Consider the following 20,222-nt stretch of genomic DNA (forward strand, 5'->3'; position numbering starts at 1 on the left):
CTACACCTGCTGTAGGCGGTGCCAGCTACATAGTTGTACCTATGTAGGAGGTTTGTTTGGGGGCAATTTCTCCAAATGGGTAAGGTCTACACATACTCCAAAAACAAGGGGGTAACATGCATAAAACAGCACAGCTTACGACTAAAGTCCATCTTATGACACTGTGACAAAATTCATCACCATTCACGTCTCCTAGGATAACCGCGGGGAAACCATCCCCATGTCATTCTTTAAGGAGAGAGGCAAAAATCAGAATATGAATGGGCTCAGCCACTGACCCTCAGGCCTTGCATTGAAGAATGCTGGTGTAGACGGACTGAGGTTGAGATAGGTCAATGGTTCCCAAATCTGTCCTGGGGGGACCCCCAGCCAGTCAGGTTTTCAAGATATTCCTAATGAATATGCATGAGAGAGATTTGCATATAATGGAAGTGACAGGTATGCAAATCTCTCTCATGCATATTCATTAGGGATATCTTGAAAACCTGACTGGCTGGGGGTCCCCCAGGACAGGTTTGGGAACCACTGAGATAGATACTAAAGAATGACACCGCATGGTTAGAACATAAGACCATTAGCGTTGCCATACTGGGACATACTGAAGGTCCATCAAGCCCTATTTCCAGCATTAGCCAACCCAAATCACAAGTACAAGGCAGAAACCCAAAGTGTAGCAACATTCCAGAGCTGAAATTGTGATGTCATAAAGCCTCATTCCACCAATGCCTAAGAACTAACTTCATCAGTGAGGTCACAATGGCTTCATTGTCCTATACTTGGCTCACATAAGAATCAGAGTATGAATAGGCTCAGCCACTGACCCTCAGGCCTTACATTGAAGAATGCTGGTGTAGAAGGACTGAGGTTGAGATAGACACTAAAGAATGGCACAGGATGGTTTCCCGCAGTTATCCGCTGGTAAGGGAACCGTGATGAATTTTGTCACTGTGTCATAAAGTAGTAAGCTGTGCTGTTTTCACACATACCTTGACAGGAATGAACCTCACTCCTAAGCCCCAGGATATGTGGAGTATGATATCCGTCTCTCAAGCTTACTGCTAATGTTCGCTCTAGTACTTTGCATTGTGCCAAAGAGAGCTTCTTTACTAGTCTGTCATGAATACAGAAAGCACTTCACCACTGCTAAGGCTAAGTAAAACTGTAGAGTGATTATATATTATATGTGTGTTTTGTTTTGTCTTCAAACATTTCAGAATGTTTTTTAAATTGTTTCAATGGCACTGGTTCTGCATAAAGTAAGTGTTGTTTCTGTCCCTTGCTTGCTTTCTTTGCATTCCTAAATGTCCGCGTTGCTTTCCTCTGGGTAGATCCAAGGCAATGGTACGTACTAACCGCAGTGCTTTGTTCTTCAGCTTAAATACTCTTCCGATGTGACTTATTTTTTTTTTTTTAACAAAAAGAGGAAAGGAGAAATAGCATATTTCTTTTTTTAATTTTTAAGCTTCTTTGAACTCTTGTGAAACATTAATTAGATTTTTTTCTTGCATATCAATCTAACCTGTGGCCAGAAGGTTTCACAGTTTGGAGATGTTCAGACAATTTTTCTGTGCTTTTTTTTCTTGTGGCTTCTTACCTTGGGTTCTCTTTCCATTCTCATGCACACTCGCTTTTTCTCCTACACATCCTCCCAAGGTCCCAGCTGACCTATTGTTTTGCGGTTTCTTACTGCTTGTGGGGCTTCTGATTGATTTATTTAATTCAATTTACAGCCCTTCCTCTCCAAGGTGCCCAGAACGGGTTACATGGTAACATACGTAACGGCAAACAAGACACAAAACAGTTAACAACAGGGAACGATGACTAAGGCAATAGGGTACCGTGAGGTGCCTATAGTTCAATTGTTCTGGATTACCAGACACTTGGAGCCTGAAGCATGCACAGGGAGAGAGTCAGTTGGTCTGGATTACCCCTAGCACACATTCTGGGTTTTGAAATACAACTCCCCCTCCCGATTCGCGGTTTCCCCAATCGCAAATTCGGTTATTTGCAAATATATATTTTTTTAGCCTTGATTTTTCATTGAGTAACGCTGCCCCGGGCATCCCCCAGACCTTACCTGGTGGTCTAGCGGCGACGCGGGGCAGGAGCGATCTTTCTACGCTCCTGCCCCCGTGCGGACCTGTGCTGTGCACCCATGCTGTGAGTTCCCGTGGTCTCGCGAGACTACAACAGAAACTCCCGTTGCAGTCTCGTGAGACCACAGGCACTCGCAGCACGGGTGCACAGCACGGTTCTGCACGGGGCAGGAGCGTAGAAAGATCACTCCTGCCCCGCGTTGCCGCTAGACTACTAGGTAATGTCGGGAACGCAGGAGGGAGGCGGGGGTGGATCAGAGCCGGCCCTAAAAAATTATTTGTAATTTTTCCTATTCACGGGCCGGCTCTGCCCCTAACCCCCGCGAACAAGAAAAGGACCTGGGTGTACTGATAGATAGGACCCTGAAGCCGTCGGCACAATGCGCGGCAGCGGCAAAGAAGGCAAATAGAATGTTGGGCATGATAAAGAAAGGAATCTCGAGTAGATCAGAGAAAGTTATAATGCCGCTTTATAGGGCAATGGTCAGACCACACTTGGAATACTGTGTCCAACATTGGTCCCCCTACCTAAAGAAGGATATAAAGCTGCTGGAGAGGGTGCAGAGACGAGCAACAAAACTGGTGAAGGGTATGGAGAGACTGGAATACGAGGACAGACTTATAACACTAGGATTGTTCTCCCTTGAGAAAAGGAGACTGCGTGGGGATATGATCGAGACCTTCAAAATACTGAAAGGAATCGACAAAATAGAGCAGAGAAGATTATTTACATTGTCCAATTTGACACGGACTAGAGGACATGTAATGAAGCTAAGGGGGGACAGGTTCAGGACTAATGTCAGGAAGTTCTGCTTCACTCAGAGAGTGGTTGACACCTGGAATGCCCTCCCAGAGGAGATTATGACGGAATCGACCATCCTAGGCTTCAAGAGCAAACTAGATGCATATCTCCTTAAGAGAGGCATGTAAGGATATGGTGGACTATAAATTACGACAGGTGTACACCTGGCAGGGCCTCCGCGTGTGCGGATCGCCGGACTTGATGGACCGAAGGTCTGATCCGGAGAAGGCAGTTCTTATGTTCTTATGTTCTTATGAATATTGAGGGTCTGCTGCATATGCAAAGTACATCTTTGTTATAGGACTGCAATGTAGTTTGTCCCTAATCCCAGGCTATATCAGTATTCTACATTTTGCATCTTATTGTCCTGGAAAAAAAAAAAACCCCTCCAAAATGCTGCAGTTGTGAAAAAAAGCTAAATTACTATGCCATAATTTAAAATCAAAATTCTAATAACTGATTATAGTGTTTCATGTTCTAGGTACAAAAAGGGAAGGCGTAGCATATCTTTTCCAGATAAATGAAATTATATGGATGCTGGACTAAGGGGGGGATTCATGAAAGGATCATTAGCACATGTTAATGCATTGGCTTGCACAATTGCTAAAGACGCCCACAGTTAACGCTCACTAACTCACGTAACGCCCTTTCATGCATCCCCCCCATAGTCTCCCATTCCTAATCCCACGGTAAGACTAATATAGGCCTAGATTCACTTAACTCACTGATCTGGATCGTTGTTGGCTGAGTTTTGCCGCGCGACCGATTCACTACAGATTCTTCACGCAAATGATCTGATCGGACGCACGCCCTAAAGCGATCCCACGGGTCGCTGTAGAGCAAGCGAGACGCCTGCGCAGATTATCCTTGTTGGTTGTAGATGGCGATTTGCGCCTGCATTTGCTCTTCGCACAAGCGAGGTCAAAATCAAGGGGGAGGGGTGGCTGCAGTGAACTTGCTGGCCCTACGAGTGGACATTTTAAAAGGAATCATTTCAATTTGTGCAGCCAGATTATGGAACAGAACATGCTTTAAACTCGCGGGTTAGAACTGCAGGTTAAAACCTTGGGCTCACACTGCGCTTTTGCAGAATATATAAAAAGGGAGTTCGTATGCATATGTACAGTTTAAATTTTTATTTTGGTGGTTGTTTTGTAACCTCGATACTGGGATTTCAGGGCGGCAGAGAGCAGGAGAGTCGGCAAGGACAGTAAGCGACTGGTCCTCAGCAGTTGCTTTATGTCGGATCGGCAAACCCAGTCGGTGTTTTTTTCTTCTGCTTAGTGAATCGATGGCTTCCTACTTATGCATGCCATTTTCCCTCATTTGCATGGGCGGATCGGATCGGGTGGGCGATTGATCAGGCAGAAGGCTAGTGAATCGGGTCGGGGTCGGGGAACGATCGCAAACTAGTCAGGACATGATCGGTTAGTTGATCTAGGCCTTAGTGATTTCCACATATATGGTACTGGCCCACTCCTATACTAAGATCTGCTTTAGGAGGGGTTAATGTATCGGTGAAACACAGCAACATTGCAGCCAGTTTTCTTTCGTACCTTAGGAGATGCCATTTCAAACAGTTCACTGGCCCCTGGTCAGAAATGTGATAGATTTGTTGATTGACTCAATGGTTAATAAAATAAATTTATTGAAAAAAAATCTGGCTGACTTAATATACCAATGAAAATCACAAGAACTATACTATATCCAAATCAGAAATTAAAAATAAATATTTAAACAGTATGGACTCCTGTCTTGTCTGCTGCCAACATCCAAAAAAAGTAGAGAAAAAGAGATCTCCGAATCAATGCACTCAGACAATTCAGCACAATCAAGTCATGCAACATGGGGCTTAATCACAGTCGTAGGTCTCTCCAAAAAATTCCACAAAACAACATGTGAAGATTTAAGATCGGGTTGAAAGTATAGCTGATGGTGATCGGAGAAACAAATGCCACTACTGGAAAAATAATAATAAAGCAAAATGTTTGCAGCCACCTTGATAATGTTAATTAAAATTTGTGATACTATGCCATGAATGTGCTCAGTACCCCCTCCCCCCCCCCATATACATCAGTCATTTCAGGCAAGACAAGACCAATGCAACGGAGAACCGTCATGGCAACAGTCTTTTCTCCTCTCATATAGAATGGAACAAAGAACCCAAAGTAGCCACATACATTAATTCATGGAAAAAACACTCATCTGTTTGGTGTCAAGTAGAGAATGACACGGTGACAAAATTCCCCGCGGATAACCGCGGGAAACCATCTTCATGTCATTCTTTAAGGAGAGAGGGAAGAATCAGAGTATGAATGGCCACAACCACTGACCCGCAAGCTTTGCTTTGAAGAATGCTGGTGTAGAAGGACTGAGGTTGAAACAGACACTACAGAATGACAGTCTCTGGTATCCAGAGCAGATATTGTGATGTCATAATGCCTCATTCCACCAGTGCCTAAGAGCCAATCACATCAGTGATGTCACAATGGCTTCATTATCCTTGGCTCACATAAGCACAGCCACTGACCCGCAAGCTTTGCTTTGAAGAATGCTGGTGTAGAAGGACTGAGGTTGAAATAGACACTAGAAAATGACATGGGATTATTTCCCGCGGTTATCCGCGGGGATGGGAACGGTGATGAATTTTGTCACCATGTCATTCTCTAGTGTCAAGCTCATGTGGTTTTATGATTCTTACGTATTGTCTCCATGTTTAGCTTCTAATTTGGCTTAAGCTGGACGCGGAGTTGGCTTTGTCTTTGTCATTCCCTCCTAATGAAGAAAGCTTTGAAACTCGGCCGGAGTTGAGGAATGAACTTTAGTGAAAATTTTCAGTTTGGACACTATTTAATGGTGGTTAGTTTTTGATTAGGATTTTCATTTTTGGTTTTTGTTTTGAGTGAGGGTTAATTGATGGTGTGCACACCGACATTTGAGAACTTTTACAAAGCAACATTTGGCACTTGTACAGGTGGAACATTTACACCAACATTTGGACCTGTGGAACAGCCGCAACGGAAGAATCATAAAACCACAGGAGCTTGTCAGCAAAGAGATGAGTGGATTTTCCATGAATTAATGTATGTGGCTATTTTGGGTTCTTTGTTCCATTCTATATGAGATAGCAGAGGAGAAAAGACTTTTGCCATAATGGTTCTCCATTGTATTGGTCTTGTCTTGCTTGAAATGATCGGTGTGGGGGAGGGGGTACTGAGCACATTCATTATGTAGTATCACAAATTTAATTCACATTATCAAGATGATTGCAAACATTTTACTTTATTATTTTCCAGTACACGTCTCCCTCCGAATCTGCTGTTTCAGTATCTGCAGATTTGGTTATTCGCGATTGGGGGGGGGGGGGAAGAAACACTGCATCCCGGATCTCCCCAGACCTTACCTGGTGGTCTAGCAGGCTATTGGGGCAGGAGCGATCTTCCTACGCTCCTGCCCTGTGCATACATACCTGACAAGAATGAACCTCACTCCTAAGCCCCAGGATATGTGGAGTATGATATCTGTGTCTCAAAATGGCTGCGGGGCGTTCCCGTCGTATTCTCGAGATACTACATGAACTCACGGCAGCCATTTTGTATGAGTGATCTGCACAGGGCAGGAGAGTAGGAAGATTGCTCCTGCCCTGAAAGCCCGCTAGACCACCAGGTATGGTCCGGGATGCGGGGATTAGGTCAGAGCCGGCCCAAATGTTGTTCGCGAATTTTCAATATTTGAGGGCCGGCTCTGCCCCTAACCCCTGCGAATATTGAGAAAGAAGTGTAGTGGCATTTATTTTTTATGTGATAATAAATGGAGTACCAGTTTATTAATATCGTCCCCAATATATTTTGATTGGAGAAACGATCCAGACATGAGGTCATAATGATGCTGTTTGGGACTCTTTGCGTCGGGTGTGGCCGACTCATTTGTGAGTTTGAAGATTTAACACACAGAATGGAATCTGCTAACTGTTGGTGAACCTACAATGGGACACGTTTTCCCTTTATAATTTTGGTTTTGTTTGGAGTCTGAGAATTTTGAGGAGGGATATTAACATTCACCAGTACTCTTGAAATAGCTGTAGGTCAAACAGAGCTGCTATTGAGTCTGGCTTTTGCATTTTGTTTTTTTGTTTGATACTTTCTTTTACCCTTCTGGTGTTTGAACTGTTTTGCATTGGATTACTTGAGTCCTATGTATTCCTTTAAGAAGATTTGGCTGCAGATATGAACAAAGTTTTACACATATGTTGTTTTGTGGAGTTTTTTTTGAGAGACTTATGACTGTGATTAAGCTCCATGCTGCCTGACTTCATTGTGTTGAATTATATGAGTGCATTTATTCTGAGATCTCTTTTTTCTCCACTTTTTTGGATGTTGGCAGCGGACCTAGCATATTTATTTTGAGTTTCTGACTTAATATGCCACCTTGGGTGAACCTCTTCCTAAAGGTGGTTAATAAAACTCAAATAAATAATAATTGTAAGAGATTTTTTTTTTCTGAGAGTTTAGATGGCTCTTAATTGGCTTGGCACCATTGGTGTCTACTGAGATGTATTAAAAGCCTACAACCGGAAAGTTAAACACTTTTCCTGGTTACCTGTGACCAAACAATTTGGTTTATTTAAGTTGTTGCCTGTCATTTATCCAATATAAACATAGAAATAGACGGCAGATAAGAGCCACGGCCCATCTAGTCTGCCCACCCCAATGACCCTCCCCTACCTTTCTCTGTGAATAGATCCCACGTGTCTATCCCATTTGGCCTTAAAATCAGGCATGCTGCTGGCCTCAATAACCTGAAGTGGAAGACTATTCCAGCGATCAACCACCCTTTCAGTGAAAAAGAATTTCCTGGTGTCCCCGTGCAGTTTCCCGCCCCTGATTTTCCACGGGTGCCCCCTTGTTGCCGCAGGACCCTTGAAAAAGAAGATATCTTCTTCCACCTCGATGCGGCCCGTGAGATACTTGAACGTGCCGTGTTTTTTTTCCTACTGATTTTGTTGATTTTTTGGGGGGGTTTCCATCTGTGTTGAATACCATTCAAACCGTTATACAGTTGGTGACTGGCATGCTTTCCCATGTGGATGTTTGTAGTGTTAAATGTCATGGCATGTTTTAGATGAGTTTTTCTCAAACTTGCTTACAAAGAAACGCTCCCAAATGTAATATCAAGAGTCTGTCTATAAAAAAATATTGCATAGATTTGTTTCATTTGGTGGGGGGGGGGGGTAAGAAGTGTTAGCATTGGGAAAAATCATTGCCATGGGTGATATCCCTTCCCATCCCAAACTATATTAAATATTTCCTAGGACTGCACAACTATTTCCCATCCTCCCAGCCATTTCCCTATCTTTTTCTATTCTTCTTTACTGATGGCCTTTTTCTTTCTTCACATACTTCCTCATTACACACCACTTCTTTCATCCTTTTTAACTTTCCCAGTAATTGCTTTCTTTTCTGTGGGAAGATAGTTTCCTTACAGCTCTGGCCAGATCTGTGAGGAAGTCAATAGAATTGTATTATGCTGGCATGACACTCTAGGTCAGTGGTCTTCATTAATTTTTAAGCTGGGACCACTTAGATCCTAATGAGTTGAAGGAGAGCCGTCAAATATCTTCTATTTGGGGCATAACACTGTTGACCAGTATGTATCGATGACATCCATCTCCACCTTCAAGGCTGTGAGCATTTTTTTTTTTATCTTTATTGATTTTCCAGTCTTCAATAGTGCAATACATAAATATATCATATATAATAAGTCAATATAAGCACATTTAACTTCCAAATATACATAACCAACCAATTTCTCCTCCCCACCCACCTAATGTTAATTTAATAAAACACAGAAACATAGATTTCCCCAGTCACCTTACCCTATTAGCCATATCCTTCCATCCTCCCACCCAACCCGTGTAAATATTTAAAAAATCAAATTATGACAGAACTAACCCCCCCCCCACCCCCACACCCTTCCCTGGATGTGTACCAAAATAAACAAAAACCGACTCACAATCTAAAACGTATTATAGTGAGGTAACATAAGATGTCAATGGGCCCCCCCCATACCAAATTAAATATATTATCATGCCCCCAATCTATCAGTGTTCATCCTTTCAAATCTATAATTGGAGGAGCATTTTCTTTTTTGTCTGTTGAGAAATGCCTCTTCCTTCAGGCATGTGGCTCTTCTCCCCACCAGTGAAGACCAAAACCACCAGCGTAAAAAGACCTGAGAGACCTTTAAGGCAACATTACTGCACATGAATAGTGAATGTGGCAGGTCGTGTCTCAATCGTAGGTCAGAACCTCCATATACTGAGTATTTTAAATTTAACTTTATTGGGGCTATCTTTTTTTGTTTAAAGTAACGTAAGAAACAGCACTTATCTTTTATGGTGAACGCCACGCTAGTAAGCCAGCACTGCTTTATCGTATCCTATGGGGCCTCTGTTTCACCTTGAGATACAAGGCTTCATCAGGGGAAGTGCTGATGTGAAAAGTTAATTCTGAAAATGGCGTCTTAAAGGTATTTTTTTCTGGTGACAAGACAAAAGTGCGCCGGACAAAGCCTCACTGACATTTCGGCCCAGACAATTGCGCGCAAGACTCCAGTACACTGCTGTAAAAGTTAATTGTAAAGAGCTCCGATGGGGCGCGGGGGGGAACCCCCCACTTTACTTAATACAGTTTGCGCTGCCGTTGGCTACCATTGGGGGGGGTGCAACCCCCCATTATACAGAAGACTTAACTTTTTCCTAAAAAATCGGGAAAAAGTTAAGTTTCCTCTATAATGGGGGGGGGGGTGACATTAGCTTCTATTTGTGTGGATGTGAGCAGTTGGAGCACTTGGAGAGCCTCTACAGTTGCTGGTGGAGTAGGCTGGAATCATTCCCCTGACGCAGCTCAGCGAAACGGAGGTTTCCCCGTCGGGAAAGAGTGGCTGCGGGGCCAGGCAGGCTTGCACTTTTTGGATGCATGGAAGACAGCCCGGACACCGTCTGCAGCTAAGGGTTTGTTTGTTTTTTCCTGCTTACCATTGACTGTGTTTGAGACTCATATATTTGCTGCTTGCTTTACTCACATTTTTTTGAAGTTTTGTCATTTTGCGTTCCAGATTTTTTTCAGGTGGTTCCTACAAGGGCTACTATAGTGTTTCTCACTACTGAGTAAACTGATACATTTTGGACCTTGCTTAATGGTTGTTGATAAGTGGAGTTTTTTGCCATATGAAGATGAACTGAGGCTTTTCTCCACTTTTTTCTTTCTTTTTTTTCTTGTTTTTTGTGTGTTAAGTGAATGAGTGGGTCTTTGTATGAGTGCAGTGGGTAGACCTCGTAGTGTCTACGTAGGTCCCTCCTATGGTTTCCAATAGGGCATAAGTCATTAGTTCTAGGAGTTTTGTATGTCCTTCCTGAGAATTTTTTGGGTTCCAACCCCACAACACCCCCCCAACGGCAGCGCAAACACTATTAAGTAAACTGGGGGGGGTCCCCCCTCACACCCCCCGTTGGAGCTCTTTAAAATTAATTTTTCCGGCGGCACGCTGAAGTCTTGAGCCCAATTGTCTGGGTTCAAATGTCGGCGTGGCTTTGTCCCGTGCACGAATGACTGTGAACCTTTTTACCCCCTCATGCTGAGATCTAGATTGTGCTTGGACTTTTTACACTGGTGTGTTTGGTCTTCACTTGTTGCAATAGTTATATCTTTAATTGGGTTTATTAGTGTGGCTCTTCCCCCCTCCCCCCACTCCATCCACATTCCCCTCTATGTACAGAGTCCGGGCAGAGAGGCAGAGTAACAACAAAACAAAAAATAAAAAAGCAAACACAATGGGGGCCGCTTTGTATTGAAGAACACTTTTCTAAGTGATCCCCAGAGAGCATATTAGTTGTTTAACATGGCCATAGAATTAGTTGGCCACTGGCTCAGTGAAACTAAAACTGGAGGATTACCAGTGAAATAACTCAAAGGTTTTAGACCTCTTGAGAGAGAATATAGAAACAAACAAACAAAAAATCTTTACAGAAAAGTATGTCTTGATCTACCGAATCTGCCATTTGTGCCTGCCTACTGTGCTGTTCCATGTCTGTCTAGACCAGGGGTGCCCACACTTTATGGGCTTGCGAGCTACTTTTATAATGACTAAGTCAAAATGATCTACCAACAATAAAATAAAAAAAAAAAACCACAAAGCACACTGAAAGGTAGAGAAAATGTTAATTATTCATATTCCGGGTTTTTTCAAAGAGGTCACGGCAGATGACTCTATGCAATGTCACCTCAGTAACAAAATACAAAAATAGACAAATATACCCCCTCCCTTTTTACTAAACCACAATAGTAGGTTTTAGCACAGGGAGTTACGCTGAATGCCTCGTGCTGCTCTCAATGCTCATAGGCTCCCTGCGCTAAAAAACGCTATTGCGGTTTAGTAAAAGGGAGCCATAGTGCAAAATATAGACAGCAGATATAAATTCTCAAAACCGACACATTTTGATCACTAAATTGAAAATAAAATCATTTTTCCTACCTTTGCTGTTTGGTGATTTCATGAGTCTCTGGTTGCACTTTCTTCTTCTGACTGTGCATCCAATCTTTCTTCCTTTCTTTCAGCCTCCTGTATGTTTCCTCTCCTCCAGACCTCATTCTCTCCCCCAACTTTTTCTTTCTGTCTCCATGTTCCCCATTCTTTCTGTCTCCCTGTCTGCCCCCTTTCTTTCTTTCTCCGTGCCCTCCCCCAAGCCACTCAGTTAGCTGCCACCGCCATCGGGGAACAGCACCCAAGCCACCGCTGTCCCAAGCTTTCCCCGCAGAAGCGTCGCGCTGACCAACATTCCGCTTCCTGACGTCATTTCTGACGTAGGAGAGGAAGTTCCGGGCCAACAAAGCATTTCTCCTCATTCCATCCAGCCTGAGCCCCATCTCTCCTTGACCCAGCATTTCCCTTCTGTGTCTGTCAGAATTACCATTCCACCTATTTTCCAGCATCACCCTTCTTTGTGTCCTTCTCACCTATATCCCTATCTCACCACTTTTTCAGAATCTTCATTTGTCTCTGTCCTTGTCTTTACCCCATGTTCACCATTTGCCCTTTCAATGTCTTTATCTCCCCCCCCCACACTTTTTCAGCATTACTTCTATGTCTCTATTTCACCTCCTCTTCATGTCCCCTCTGTATCTCTATCCTTATTCAGTAGGTCCTGCTTACTCTTTCTCTTCTTTGTGTCACTATCTCCATTTTCAGCTTTCCCCCCTTTTCCTTTGTTAATGCATCCTGTAGCCAGAATCTTTCCACCCTCCCTCCACTCCGGCCCAGCCCAGTATGAAATATTTCCTTTTGTTTCCCTCCCCTCTCTCTTTCTCTCTCTCTTCTGCTCCCTCATCCATGAGTCCTGCATCTGGCCCTCCCCCTTCTACCTGCACCTGGCAAAACCCCCCTGCTCCGCGGCTCTCTTAAGCAACTTGTCAGCAGCGGTGATCAAGACAAGCTGCCGACATCGAGGCCTGCCCTCTACAAGTCCCGCCTTTGTGGAAAAAGGAAGTTGAAACAGGCGGGACTCGCAGAGGGTAGGCCCCGACGTCAGAAGCTTGTGTCGATCGCTGCTGCTGAGTTGCCGAAGAGAGCCGCGGAGCAGGGGTTGTGGCCGGAAGCAGGTAGAAGGGAGAGGGCTGCTGGAAGAGGTAGAAGTTCCGGAGTATGACACTGACCCGGGCCAGGATGATTTCTTTTTCAGGCTGTTGCTGCTGCCGCCGCCACGCCACCACGCCCACCCCCCTCCCCCCCCCGAAATGACAAAAACAGCCTAATGCCCGGCGTCTGCGTCTTTGACGTCGGGGAGAGGAAGGCTGATAGGCCCGGTAGATCGGGACGGCAACACGAGTCTATCACAGAGCCCGGGATGGGCTCTGCAATCGACTCACGTTGCCTTCCTGAGCTACCGGTCAATCGCGATCGACGCGTTGGGCACCCCTGGTCTAGACTCTCTCCTGGAGGACCACCAGGCCAGTCGGGTTTTCAGGATAGCCCTAATGAATTTGCATGAGAGAGATCTGCATATAATGGAGGTGCCAGGCATGCAAATCTGCTCCATGCATATTCATTAGGGCTATCCTGAAAACCCGACTGGCCTGGTGGTCCTCCAGGACAGGGTTGGGAACCACTGCTGTAGTCCGTTAAGATCAATTTGTATGTTTCCCATGCATATTCGGTCTCCGCTACTGCATTGGCTCCTATAACTTCTGCTGGACATCTGTTTATGTGTTGTCAATCCCCTCACTGCGAAAGTAATCTCTAATACTGCTTTTCTGCTTCTTCCTTTAGTTTTTTTTTTTCATTCTACGGGAAATGCTTCCTTCTGAGGATAGGGTTTTACCAGATACTTATCGATAGAAAGAGGGCATTACCTACTAGTAGCACCTCTTTATATACCATGTAGACGATTATTTTTCCCTTGAGTCATCAGACCTTCCAATCTCTTTCCTGTTGACTAGCTAGTTTGTCATCTCCAGATCGGTAATTGATTGACCCTTGGATTTTTTATTCAAAATATCTATTTTTGCATTTAAAAAAAAAATTTAACCGCTAATTTGAATATTTTAGACCATTTATGCAATGTTTGTTTAAATCATCTTATTCATCAGTTGTAGCAATTTTTTTTTTGCTATTTTTCATATCTACAAAATGCACACTTTCCCTTATAGCAATTCTGAATTTTCCAGCATAAGTTTATTAAGACACAGAAGAAGCTTGGATGTAGCACTGATCTCTGTAGCAGCCCACTGGTCATTTTTTGTTCACTACAATAGATCCCATTTTTTCTGTTGGCAAGGAGAATGTAGTCATAGTCATACAAATGGTGGTGTCATTCATTTGTGATGGGATAAAACACCTATCCTAGAGCTCAGAACAAATTTGAAGCGTTCAAGAGTAGATTCTGTATAGGACGCCTAACTATAGGTGTCTACGATTTTGATGTTGAGCATGGTTATTGGACGCCAGCGCACTCATAAAGCTGCAGTTGCCAATTAAGCTGCTAGCTTTCACTCAAGGTGTGCAAAATAACAAAAAACATGAAAAATGACACATAACACGAGTTTCACCAAAATATAATTTTATTGCTTTTATTTTTCCATCATGGAACTCAAAAGACCAGTTGCGTTAGCGGGAGGTCGTTATAGTTGCCAAAATGCTGGCCTTCTGATAACGAACTCAGCTCAATACTTCAAAGCTCTCCAATATATACCTTCAATCCAGTGTGACATCATTGGCCGTGGGCCAATCCAAACTAACAGAGGTGGTGCAAAGAAAATTCCTTTACATGTTTAAAAGTTTCAGAAATCATATTTGTTTGTTTACATTCATTTCTGAATATACATTAACATTTTATTATATATCCAATATTCTTTTTGTCCTTTTCAAAAATGTATATTAAGAGAACCTGCATTTGTTAAGTGCTGAGATATTCTCAGCCCTCCCTGTCAGCCTTAGAGAAAAAGGAGAAGGAGGGGCTGTTTCCCCCTTCTCCCTGAGCTGACAGCTTTAAATTTCACTGATACTCACACAGAAGCCTTTCTAACTTAACCATTTCCAGATGCTGTGTTCAGGATTTTTCCTTAGTGTTCTTTTTATAAACCATTTCATTTTAAGTACAAATTCTTTCATCCATCCATTCAGCACTTGCTTGGGGCCCCACATCCATGCATTCATAGCTTCACACATTATATGTTATTCATATTTAATACTTGTTATATCTCAGTTTGGGATACGTAATCTAATATGCTCTTCCTAACCAGCCTAAGGCACATCTGGTATCAATTAGAACCACGAGACTAGAAGCGGGAAACCCTGAACAAAGACTAGGGACATAGGCTGAACACAAAATGGAGTAAAACCAAGCAGAAGATACAGAAAGACAGAGAACCCAAAATGGAGTCCATGTATATCCTGATTTCCTCCATGATCTAGCTTAATTAGCAAAGTACATAAAAAGAATATTATTATGTTTTTCCTTAATATTAATCTGTAGTGTGTTTTTCTGGCCTTGGCTACATCCATATTCAGATTTTTATTCACCAATATTTTGTACACTTCTATTGGGTGTGGCCTTAACTAACACATATGCTTGTATCTAACTAGAGTTACCCAGAATCATACGAAAAACTGGCGCTTTTGTAGAAAAACTTCACAAAATACTGCACTATCATGTCCTGATGTCTATGGGACGGTAATGGAATGGACATCATCCCCTACTGGCCATGAGCCACTACTGCTCAATGTCCACTGGCTTAGGAATCCAAGTAAAGTGGATAATAAGCCCAATTAATGAATTTGAGAAGCATTAATTGGTACTTGGATGTCCAAACGCTGGACGCGATTCTACAAATAGACATCCACAATTTTTTGGATGCCCATCAGAAAAAGCTGCGCCTAAAAAGTGGGCATGGCATAGGCATGACATGGGGAAGGCTTTGATGGGAAGTATCTAGTGCAATTAGCATATTGCTGAGCACCTAAGTGCGTCTACCTAACGCCTACATTGTAGATTGAAAGCAGGTCTACTTTTGAACATGGTTTGCGCAATCGATAGGTGTGAATTAGGTGGATGGGACTTAGGCGGCATTTGGACCTCTCCAGTGTGTCCTGCTAAATAGGTTTATGGGGCTTTTATTTTTACTTTTTTAAGCTCAAAATACAGGACACATGAATATAGATATATTGCATGCAAAATCTTCTATTTTTGTGGGCAAATAGCAATGGTATTTGCTAATTGTAGGAAAAGATCTATTAACAAGCACAGCTCATGACAAAGATACCTTTATATATGATACCAGAGGAGATCATATCTTAGGAGGTCCTTAAGGTATCATATCACATGTTAGGAAGAGGCACCTAAATGGAAGCTGCTCTGGCTCAATGGGTAAAAGTCCTGTTCTCATTTTTCAAAGGTCATGGGTTCAAATATCAACCAGCTCCCCCAACACACATTCCTATTTTATTAGTGGCATTCTACCTTCCAGGTGCACCTTGATGATCTCGCAATGAGGTCACCATTGTGCAGCTGGAGACGTCCATTTGCTCTAAACTAGAAGCCATGGTGAGGTCTGTATCTCTCTCTTTCTGTTCTTAACCTTTTGGAAATGACATTATCTATGCAATAAATAGATATACTAGTTTTTTAGCCCGTTACATTAACGGGTGCTAGAATAGATGTGTAGACTTAGGCTTTTATTTTCTTTTTTTTCTTTTTTTTTTTCTTTCTCTCCCCCCTGTCCAGCGGCACCCCTTCCCTGCTCCCCCTATCCAGCAGTAGCCCTTCTCCATTGCTTTTATCTCCCCCGTCCAATAGTACCCTTTCCCTGCTCCCCCTGTCCAGCAGTAGCCCTTCTCCCTTCCTTTTACCTAACCATATTCAAGATCCCATTTCCCCTTTACCTTATTTATTTCCATCTGGCGCTGGTGGGATTTGGGCTCCGGGGGAGCTGACTTCTGCATTGGTTGCTGATGCACTCTGACGCGGGGCCTCTGCTGGGCCGCGGGGAGCTGGTTTGCCCACACTGCATCTGTGGAGCTCGGTGTCCGGGCCGCAGGAAGAGTAGGTTGTGTCTGGGAGCCGACAGGATAGCGCCGCGGCTCCCTTAGTCCCTTGCCGCCCCCCCCCCCCCCTGCGGTCCCATTGATACATTTAAGTTTCCTAGGTTGGATGTTATTTTTGGGTTTGAGGCTTCACAGCGGCAGGAAAGAGTGGGCATCTCTCCTGCCAATTTTGGCTGGGGGGGGGGGTTCACGGTGGCAGGAAGGAGTGAGCATTCTTCCTGCCATCATTCTGGTTCCGAGGGGGGTCGGCAGGGAGGGCCATCATCGGCCGGGGGGAGGAGCAGCCAGCATGGATTTTTGTTTTAATGGGGCAGATACTGTGCATGTGTAACACATGTGCAACATCTGTGGCATTAAAGAAAAGAGCCCTAACAGCGGAGTGGCAGGAGGCTTCCCCTGCTGCTCAGCTCTTTGGGCTTCCCCAGACCGGCTCTGCACATGTGTCCAAGTCACTCTCAGAACGACTGGTCCGACGGGTTTACAGCGAACCTTTGTGCAAATCATTTGCGTGGAAACTTGTTGGAACATCGGTTGCTGTTCGACAATCGGCCAACAGCAACTCGCACGGTCTTAGAGACTGTGTTTAGTGCATCTAGCCCTTAGTAACTGGAAAGCACATGGCCATTCCTATAAATTGAAATGAGAACCTGGTTGGAAACCATTTGTATCAGATTATCAGCTCAGCAGGGATTCAAAGTGCAGACAGGACAGAACAGCCCTGGTGATGGCTTGGTGTAATCGTATCTTGGGTACTTGTGCTGAGATGCTTTTCTCTCAGAAATTGTGAACTTGGCTGTTGTACCTCTGATTTAAATTACAGATTTTCCAAAGAGCACTGTAGTTTTGTTGTGGATCAAAACCCCCTCTTCTACAGAGTTAGCTGTTGTGCATGAATAGGTCAGTTTGAGAAATACTTCTTATAAATCTATCAAAAAAAAAAAATCTAACCATATATGTTTTTGTTTCCAGACCTACCCAAAAATCGAAATTATCCTTCCCCTCATTAAAAGGCATTTCCCACCCAGGAAAACTGGGGTCTTCCCTCTCCTTCAGATTCATCGAGCTCTGGAACAACCTTTCCTCCCCCCTTCGAAACCTGAGTGCTCTCCAACCCTTCCGTAAACAGCTGAAAACCTGGCTTTTCTCTAAAATCTAACACTCCCCCCCCCCCCTCCTCTGACATCCTAGCCCTCTAACATTCTCCTCTCCTCTGATCTTCTTCTAGCCCTTCCTTGGAGTTCCTTCCTCATTACAAATCCTGTAAACCGTGCCGAGCTCCACAACTATGGAGATGGTGCGGTATACAAACCCAAGGTTTAGTTTAGTTTAGTTTAATTTAGTTTGTTTCCTTCTAATAATGGCAATAGAAGTGATGTTATTTCTCCTTTTCTTTGCATAATGCATGATCAGGAATGGATTGTTGTGGCTTTTATTAAATCACGAATTTCACCTGTGGCACGAGCCTAATTCTTTTTCTCCTTGCTGGTTTTCTTTTTGTAGAACACAGCTCTAGATAAAGAAGGTCAGATTTTGGGCAGCAAACGTCAAGACCGCGGCAAAGCTGGTATGGCGCGAACATCTGGGATCACTGCTGCGGCAGAAGATCCTCCCAGGACTATAAGAGCCACCCCTGCTGCTTCGGAGCCACTCAAGTTCCCCGCACCTTCTGCTGTCTCAGCATGCGACAAGGTTGTTGGGGAACAGCACAGCTTGTGTGAATGATAATCAAAGAAAATCCAGCTGAAGCACACTGCTAAAAAAACCAACCCCACCCTTCATGTGTATGGACTTTCCTTTCTCTTATCCTGTTGTACATATTTTCTTTAGTTTGCTTTTGCCCTTTAATGGCTTGCCTAGAACAGGATGAGGGTATCTGGAAAGGTTTGAGAATTGGGGTTGATGCGTACAATTACGGCGCAGGTTTGCCTTGTATTCTGCCTTCCGTGCTTCCACATAGGCAGAATATGTGTAGATCTTTTAACTGTCACTTTATATTTTTAATAATATTTCTCACAAAATATGGATCAGATTATGCTAACCTACTAAGATATTCATTGTAGTATTTCCCTAGAGTACAGGAAGCATTAACACTCCATCATTCTCATCCCCCCCCCCCCCCCGCCCAAGTATCGAAATTGTCAAAATCAAAAAAGGTGGCCTTTTAATACTTGATTTAAAAATATACTGACAGTCACAAGCATATTTTTATTTTTTTGGGGGGGAGGGTGTTGGTAGAGGTTGGAGTAGCTGGATTGAGAAGAAGGGATTATGTGGAGTAAAGAAACATTGCAGAATTTAATATTCACATGAGCCAGAAACAGCTGCTGTGGGTATAGGGGTAATTTATATGAATTGGTGGGTATTTATTTGTACAAAGGCTGCGTTTGATGGTGGGAGTAGGGAAGGTCTTTTCTTTTCCTAGCCATCCTTTATTCCAGGTCTGTCTTGTCATGCTCTATACAGCAGTACTGCAGAATGGAGCATTTGCTGTATAAGTCAGAAGGCTGGTAATTTCCTCATTTCTAGCATAAACTGGCCAGTGGCATTTATCCAGATGGACAGATTTATTCTTTGTTGAATAGATAAGCTTTGTTTTGTTTTGTGTGTTCCACCTGAGATTCTGCCCAAGAAGGAAGATGTAGGAGGAAAGGATGAATCCTGGGTCCAGGATGTCTCTCTGTCTCTCTCTCCCTCTGTCGCTCTATTTTTCTCCTTCTATCTCTCTCCCCTCTCTTCCCTCTCTCCCCCTCTCTCCTCACCTCTCCCTCCCTGCTTCTTTAAAAACTGAAGAGATGCCGAGTAAATGGTAGTTGTGGAAGAAACATTAAGCCAGGTCCTCTCCATCAAAAGGTGTCTCAATACTTTCTACAGTATAAACTAGCACAATAGACTTGGCATTTGAAGTATCTTGTGAGGATAAAAATCATTTTCATAGAAATGAGACTCTTGGTTGCCATGTGTTACTTCCATATTACAGCCGCTCGTTTAATTGGTCAAGAACTTCCTACACGTCTAGTTATGCAGAGAACAGAATCCAACACACAAGTTGTGTTCTTTGGTAACATGTCATCAGACAAAACAATAATTGGCCAATGCTGTAGGCTACTTTCCTCAGGATGTCAGCTATAGGAAGCCACAGGAGCCATGCATGGATAATTGAAAACCAAAGACTTTGTAGAACCTTCTATGAACTGTAAGACCACAAGGACAAAAATCAAAGTGGATTGAACTTGTGTTTTGTTTGAGGCTCTGGAGGGAGAAGTACGGCAGCTCTGCAGTATATATATATAGTACTTTAGTTCTTTTCTTTGTCCAGTCTTCGAAAAGATACGGTATGTGTCTTAATCTACTTTAGTTCCTAGCTTTTGTTTTCTACTAGAAACGTAAGACATGCAATAAATATTCTGAAAAAGAGCAATGACTTGTGTTTCAATTTTTATGATCAAAATCTGATATGGCCGAGAATGAAACGTAATTTACGCAATTCAATTTGTGTTCTCCTCAGTGTTGGGTTTTAGGAAAGGGAGATTTGTTGTTGTTTTTTCTTTCAATGACCAGATTAATTCTAGGATGGTTTTTAATGTAAGACCAAAATGGGTAAATTGGGTCGGACCATTTAACCGAGCATCCAGTCACTGACAGTGGCTCTAGAGTTGGTAGCAACACCCAGCAGACCTAAGTCTAAGTTCATCTACTTGTGCGTGTGCCCGACCCAGTCAATTTCTTTG

At 43.3% G+C, this 20,222-nt stretch overlaps 1 protein-coding gene across 3 annotated transcripts in view; it reads left to right on the top strand.

The window, feature by feature from the left end:
• DCLK2 (doublecortin like kinase 2) overlaps window positions 1-19,900 on the top strand; it is a 330,587-nt gene extending 310,687 nt beyond the window's left edge. For 2 of the 3 annotated variants that reach the window (XM_033940515.1, XM_033940524.1), the window contains one exon: window positions 17,995-19,900. In XM_033940515.1, coding sequence (XP_033796406.1) covers window positions 17,995-18,216 — 222 coding nt within the window. In that variant the 3' untranslated portion in view covers window positions 18,217-19,900. The remainder of the gene's footprint in view (window positions 1-17,994) is intronic. The other variant, XR_004539097.1, reaches the window with a different exon arrangement.
• The last annotated feature ends 322 nt before the right edge of the window (window positions 19,901-20,222 follow it).

This window comes from Geotrypetes seraphini, chromosome 1, assembly GCF_902459505.1.
Source record: "Geotrypetes seraphini chromosome 1, aGeoSer1.1, whole genome shotgun sequence".
NCBI classification, from domain to species: Eukaryota; Metazoa; Chordata; class Amphibia; order Gymnophiona; family Dermophiidae; genus Geotrypetes; species Geotrypetes seraphini.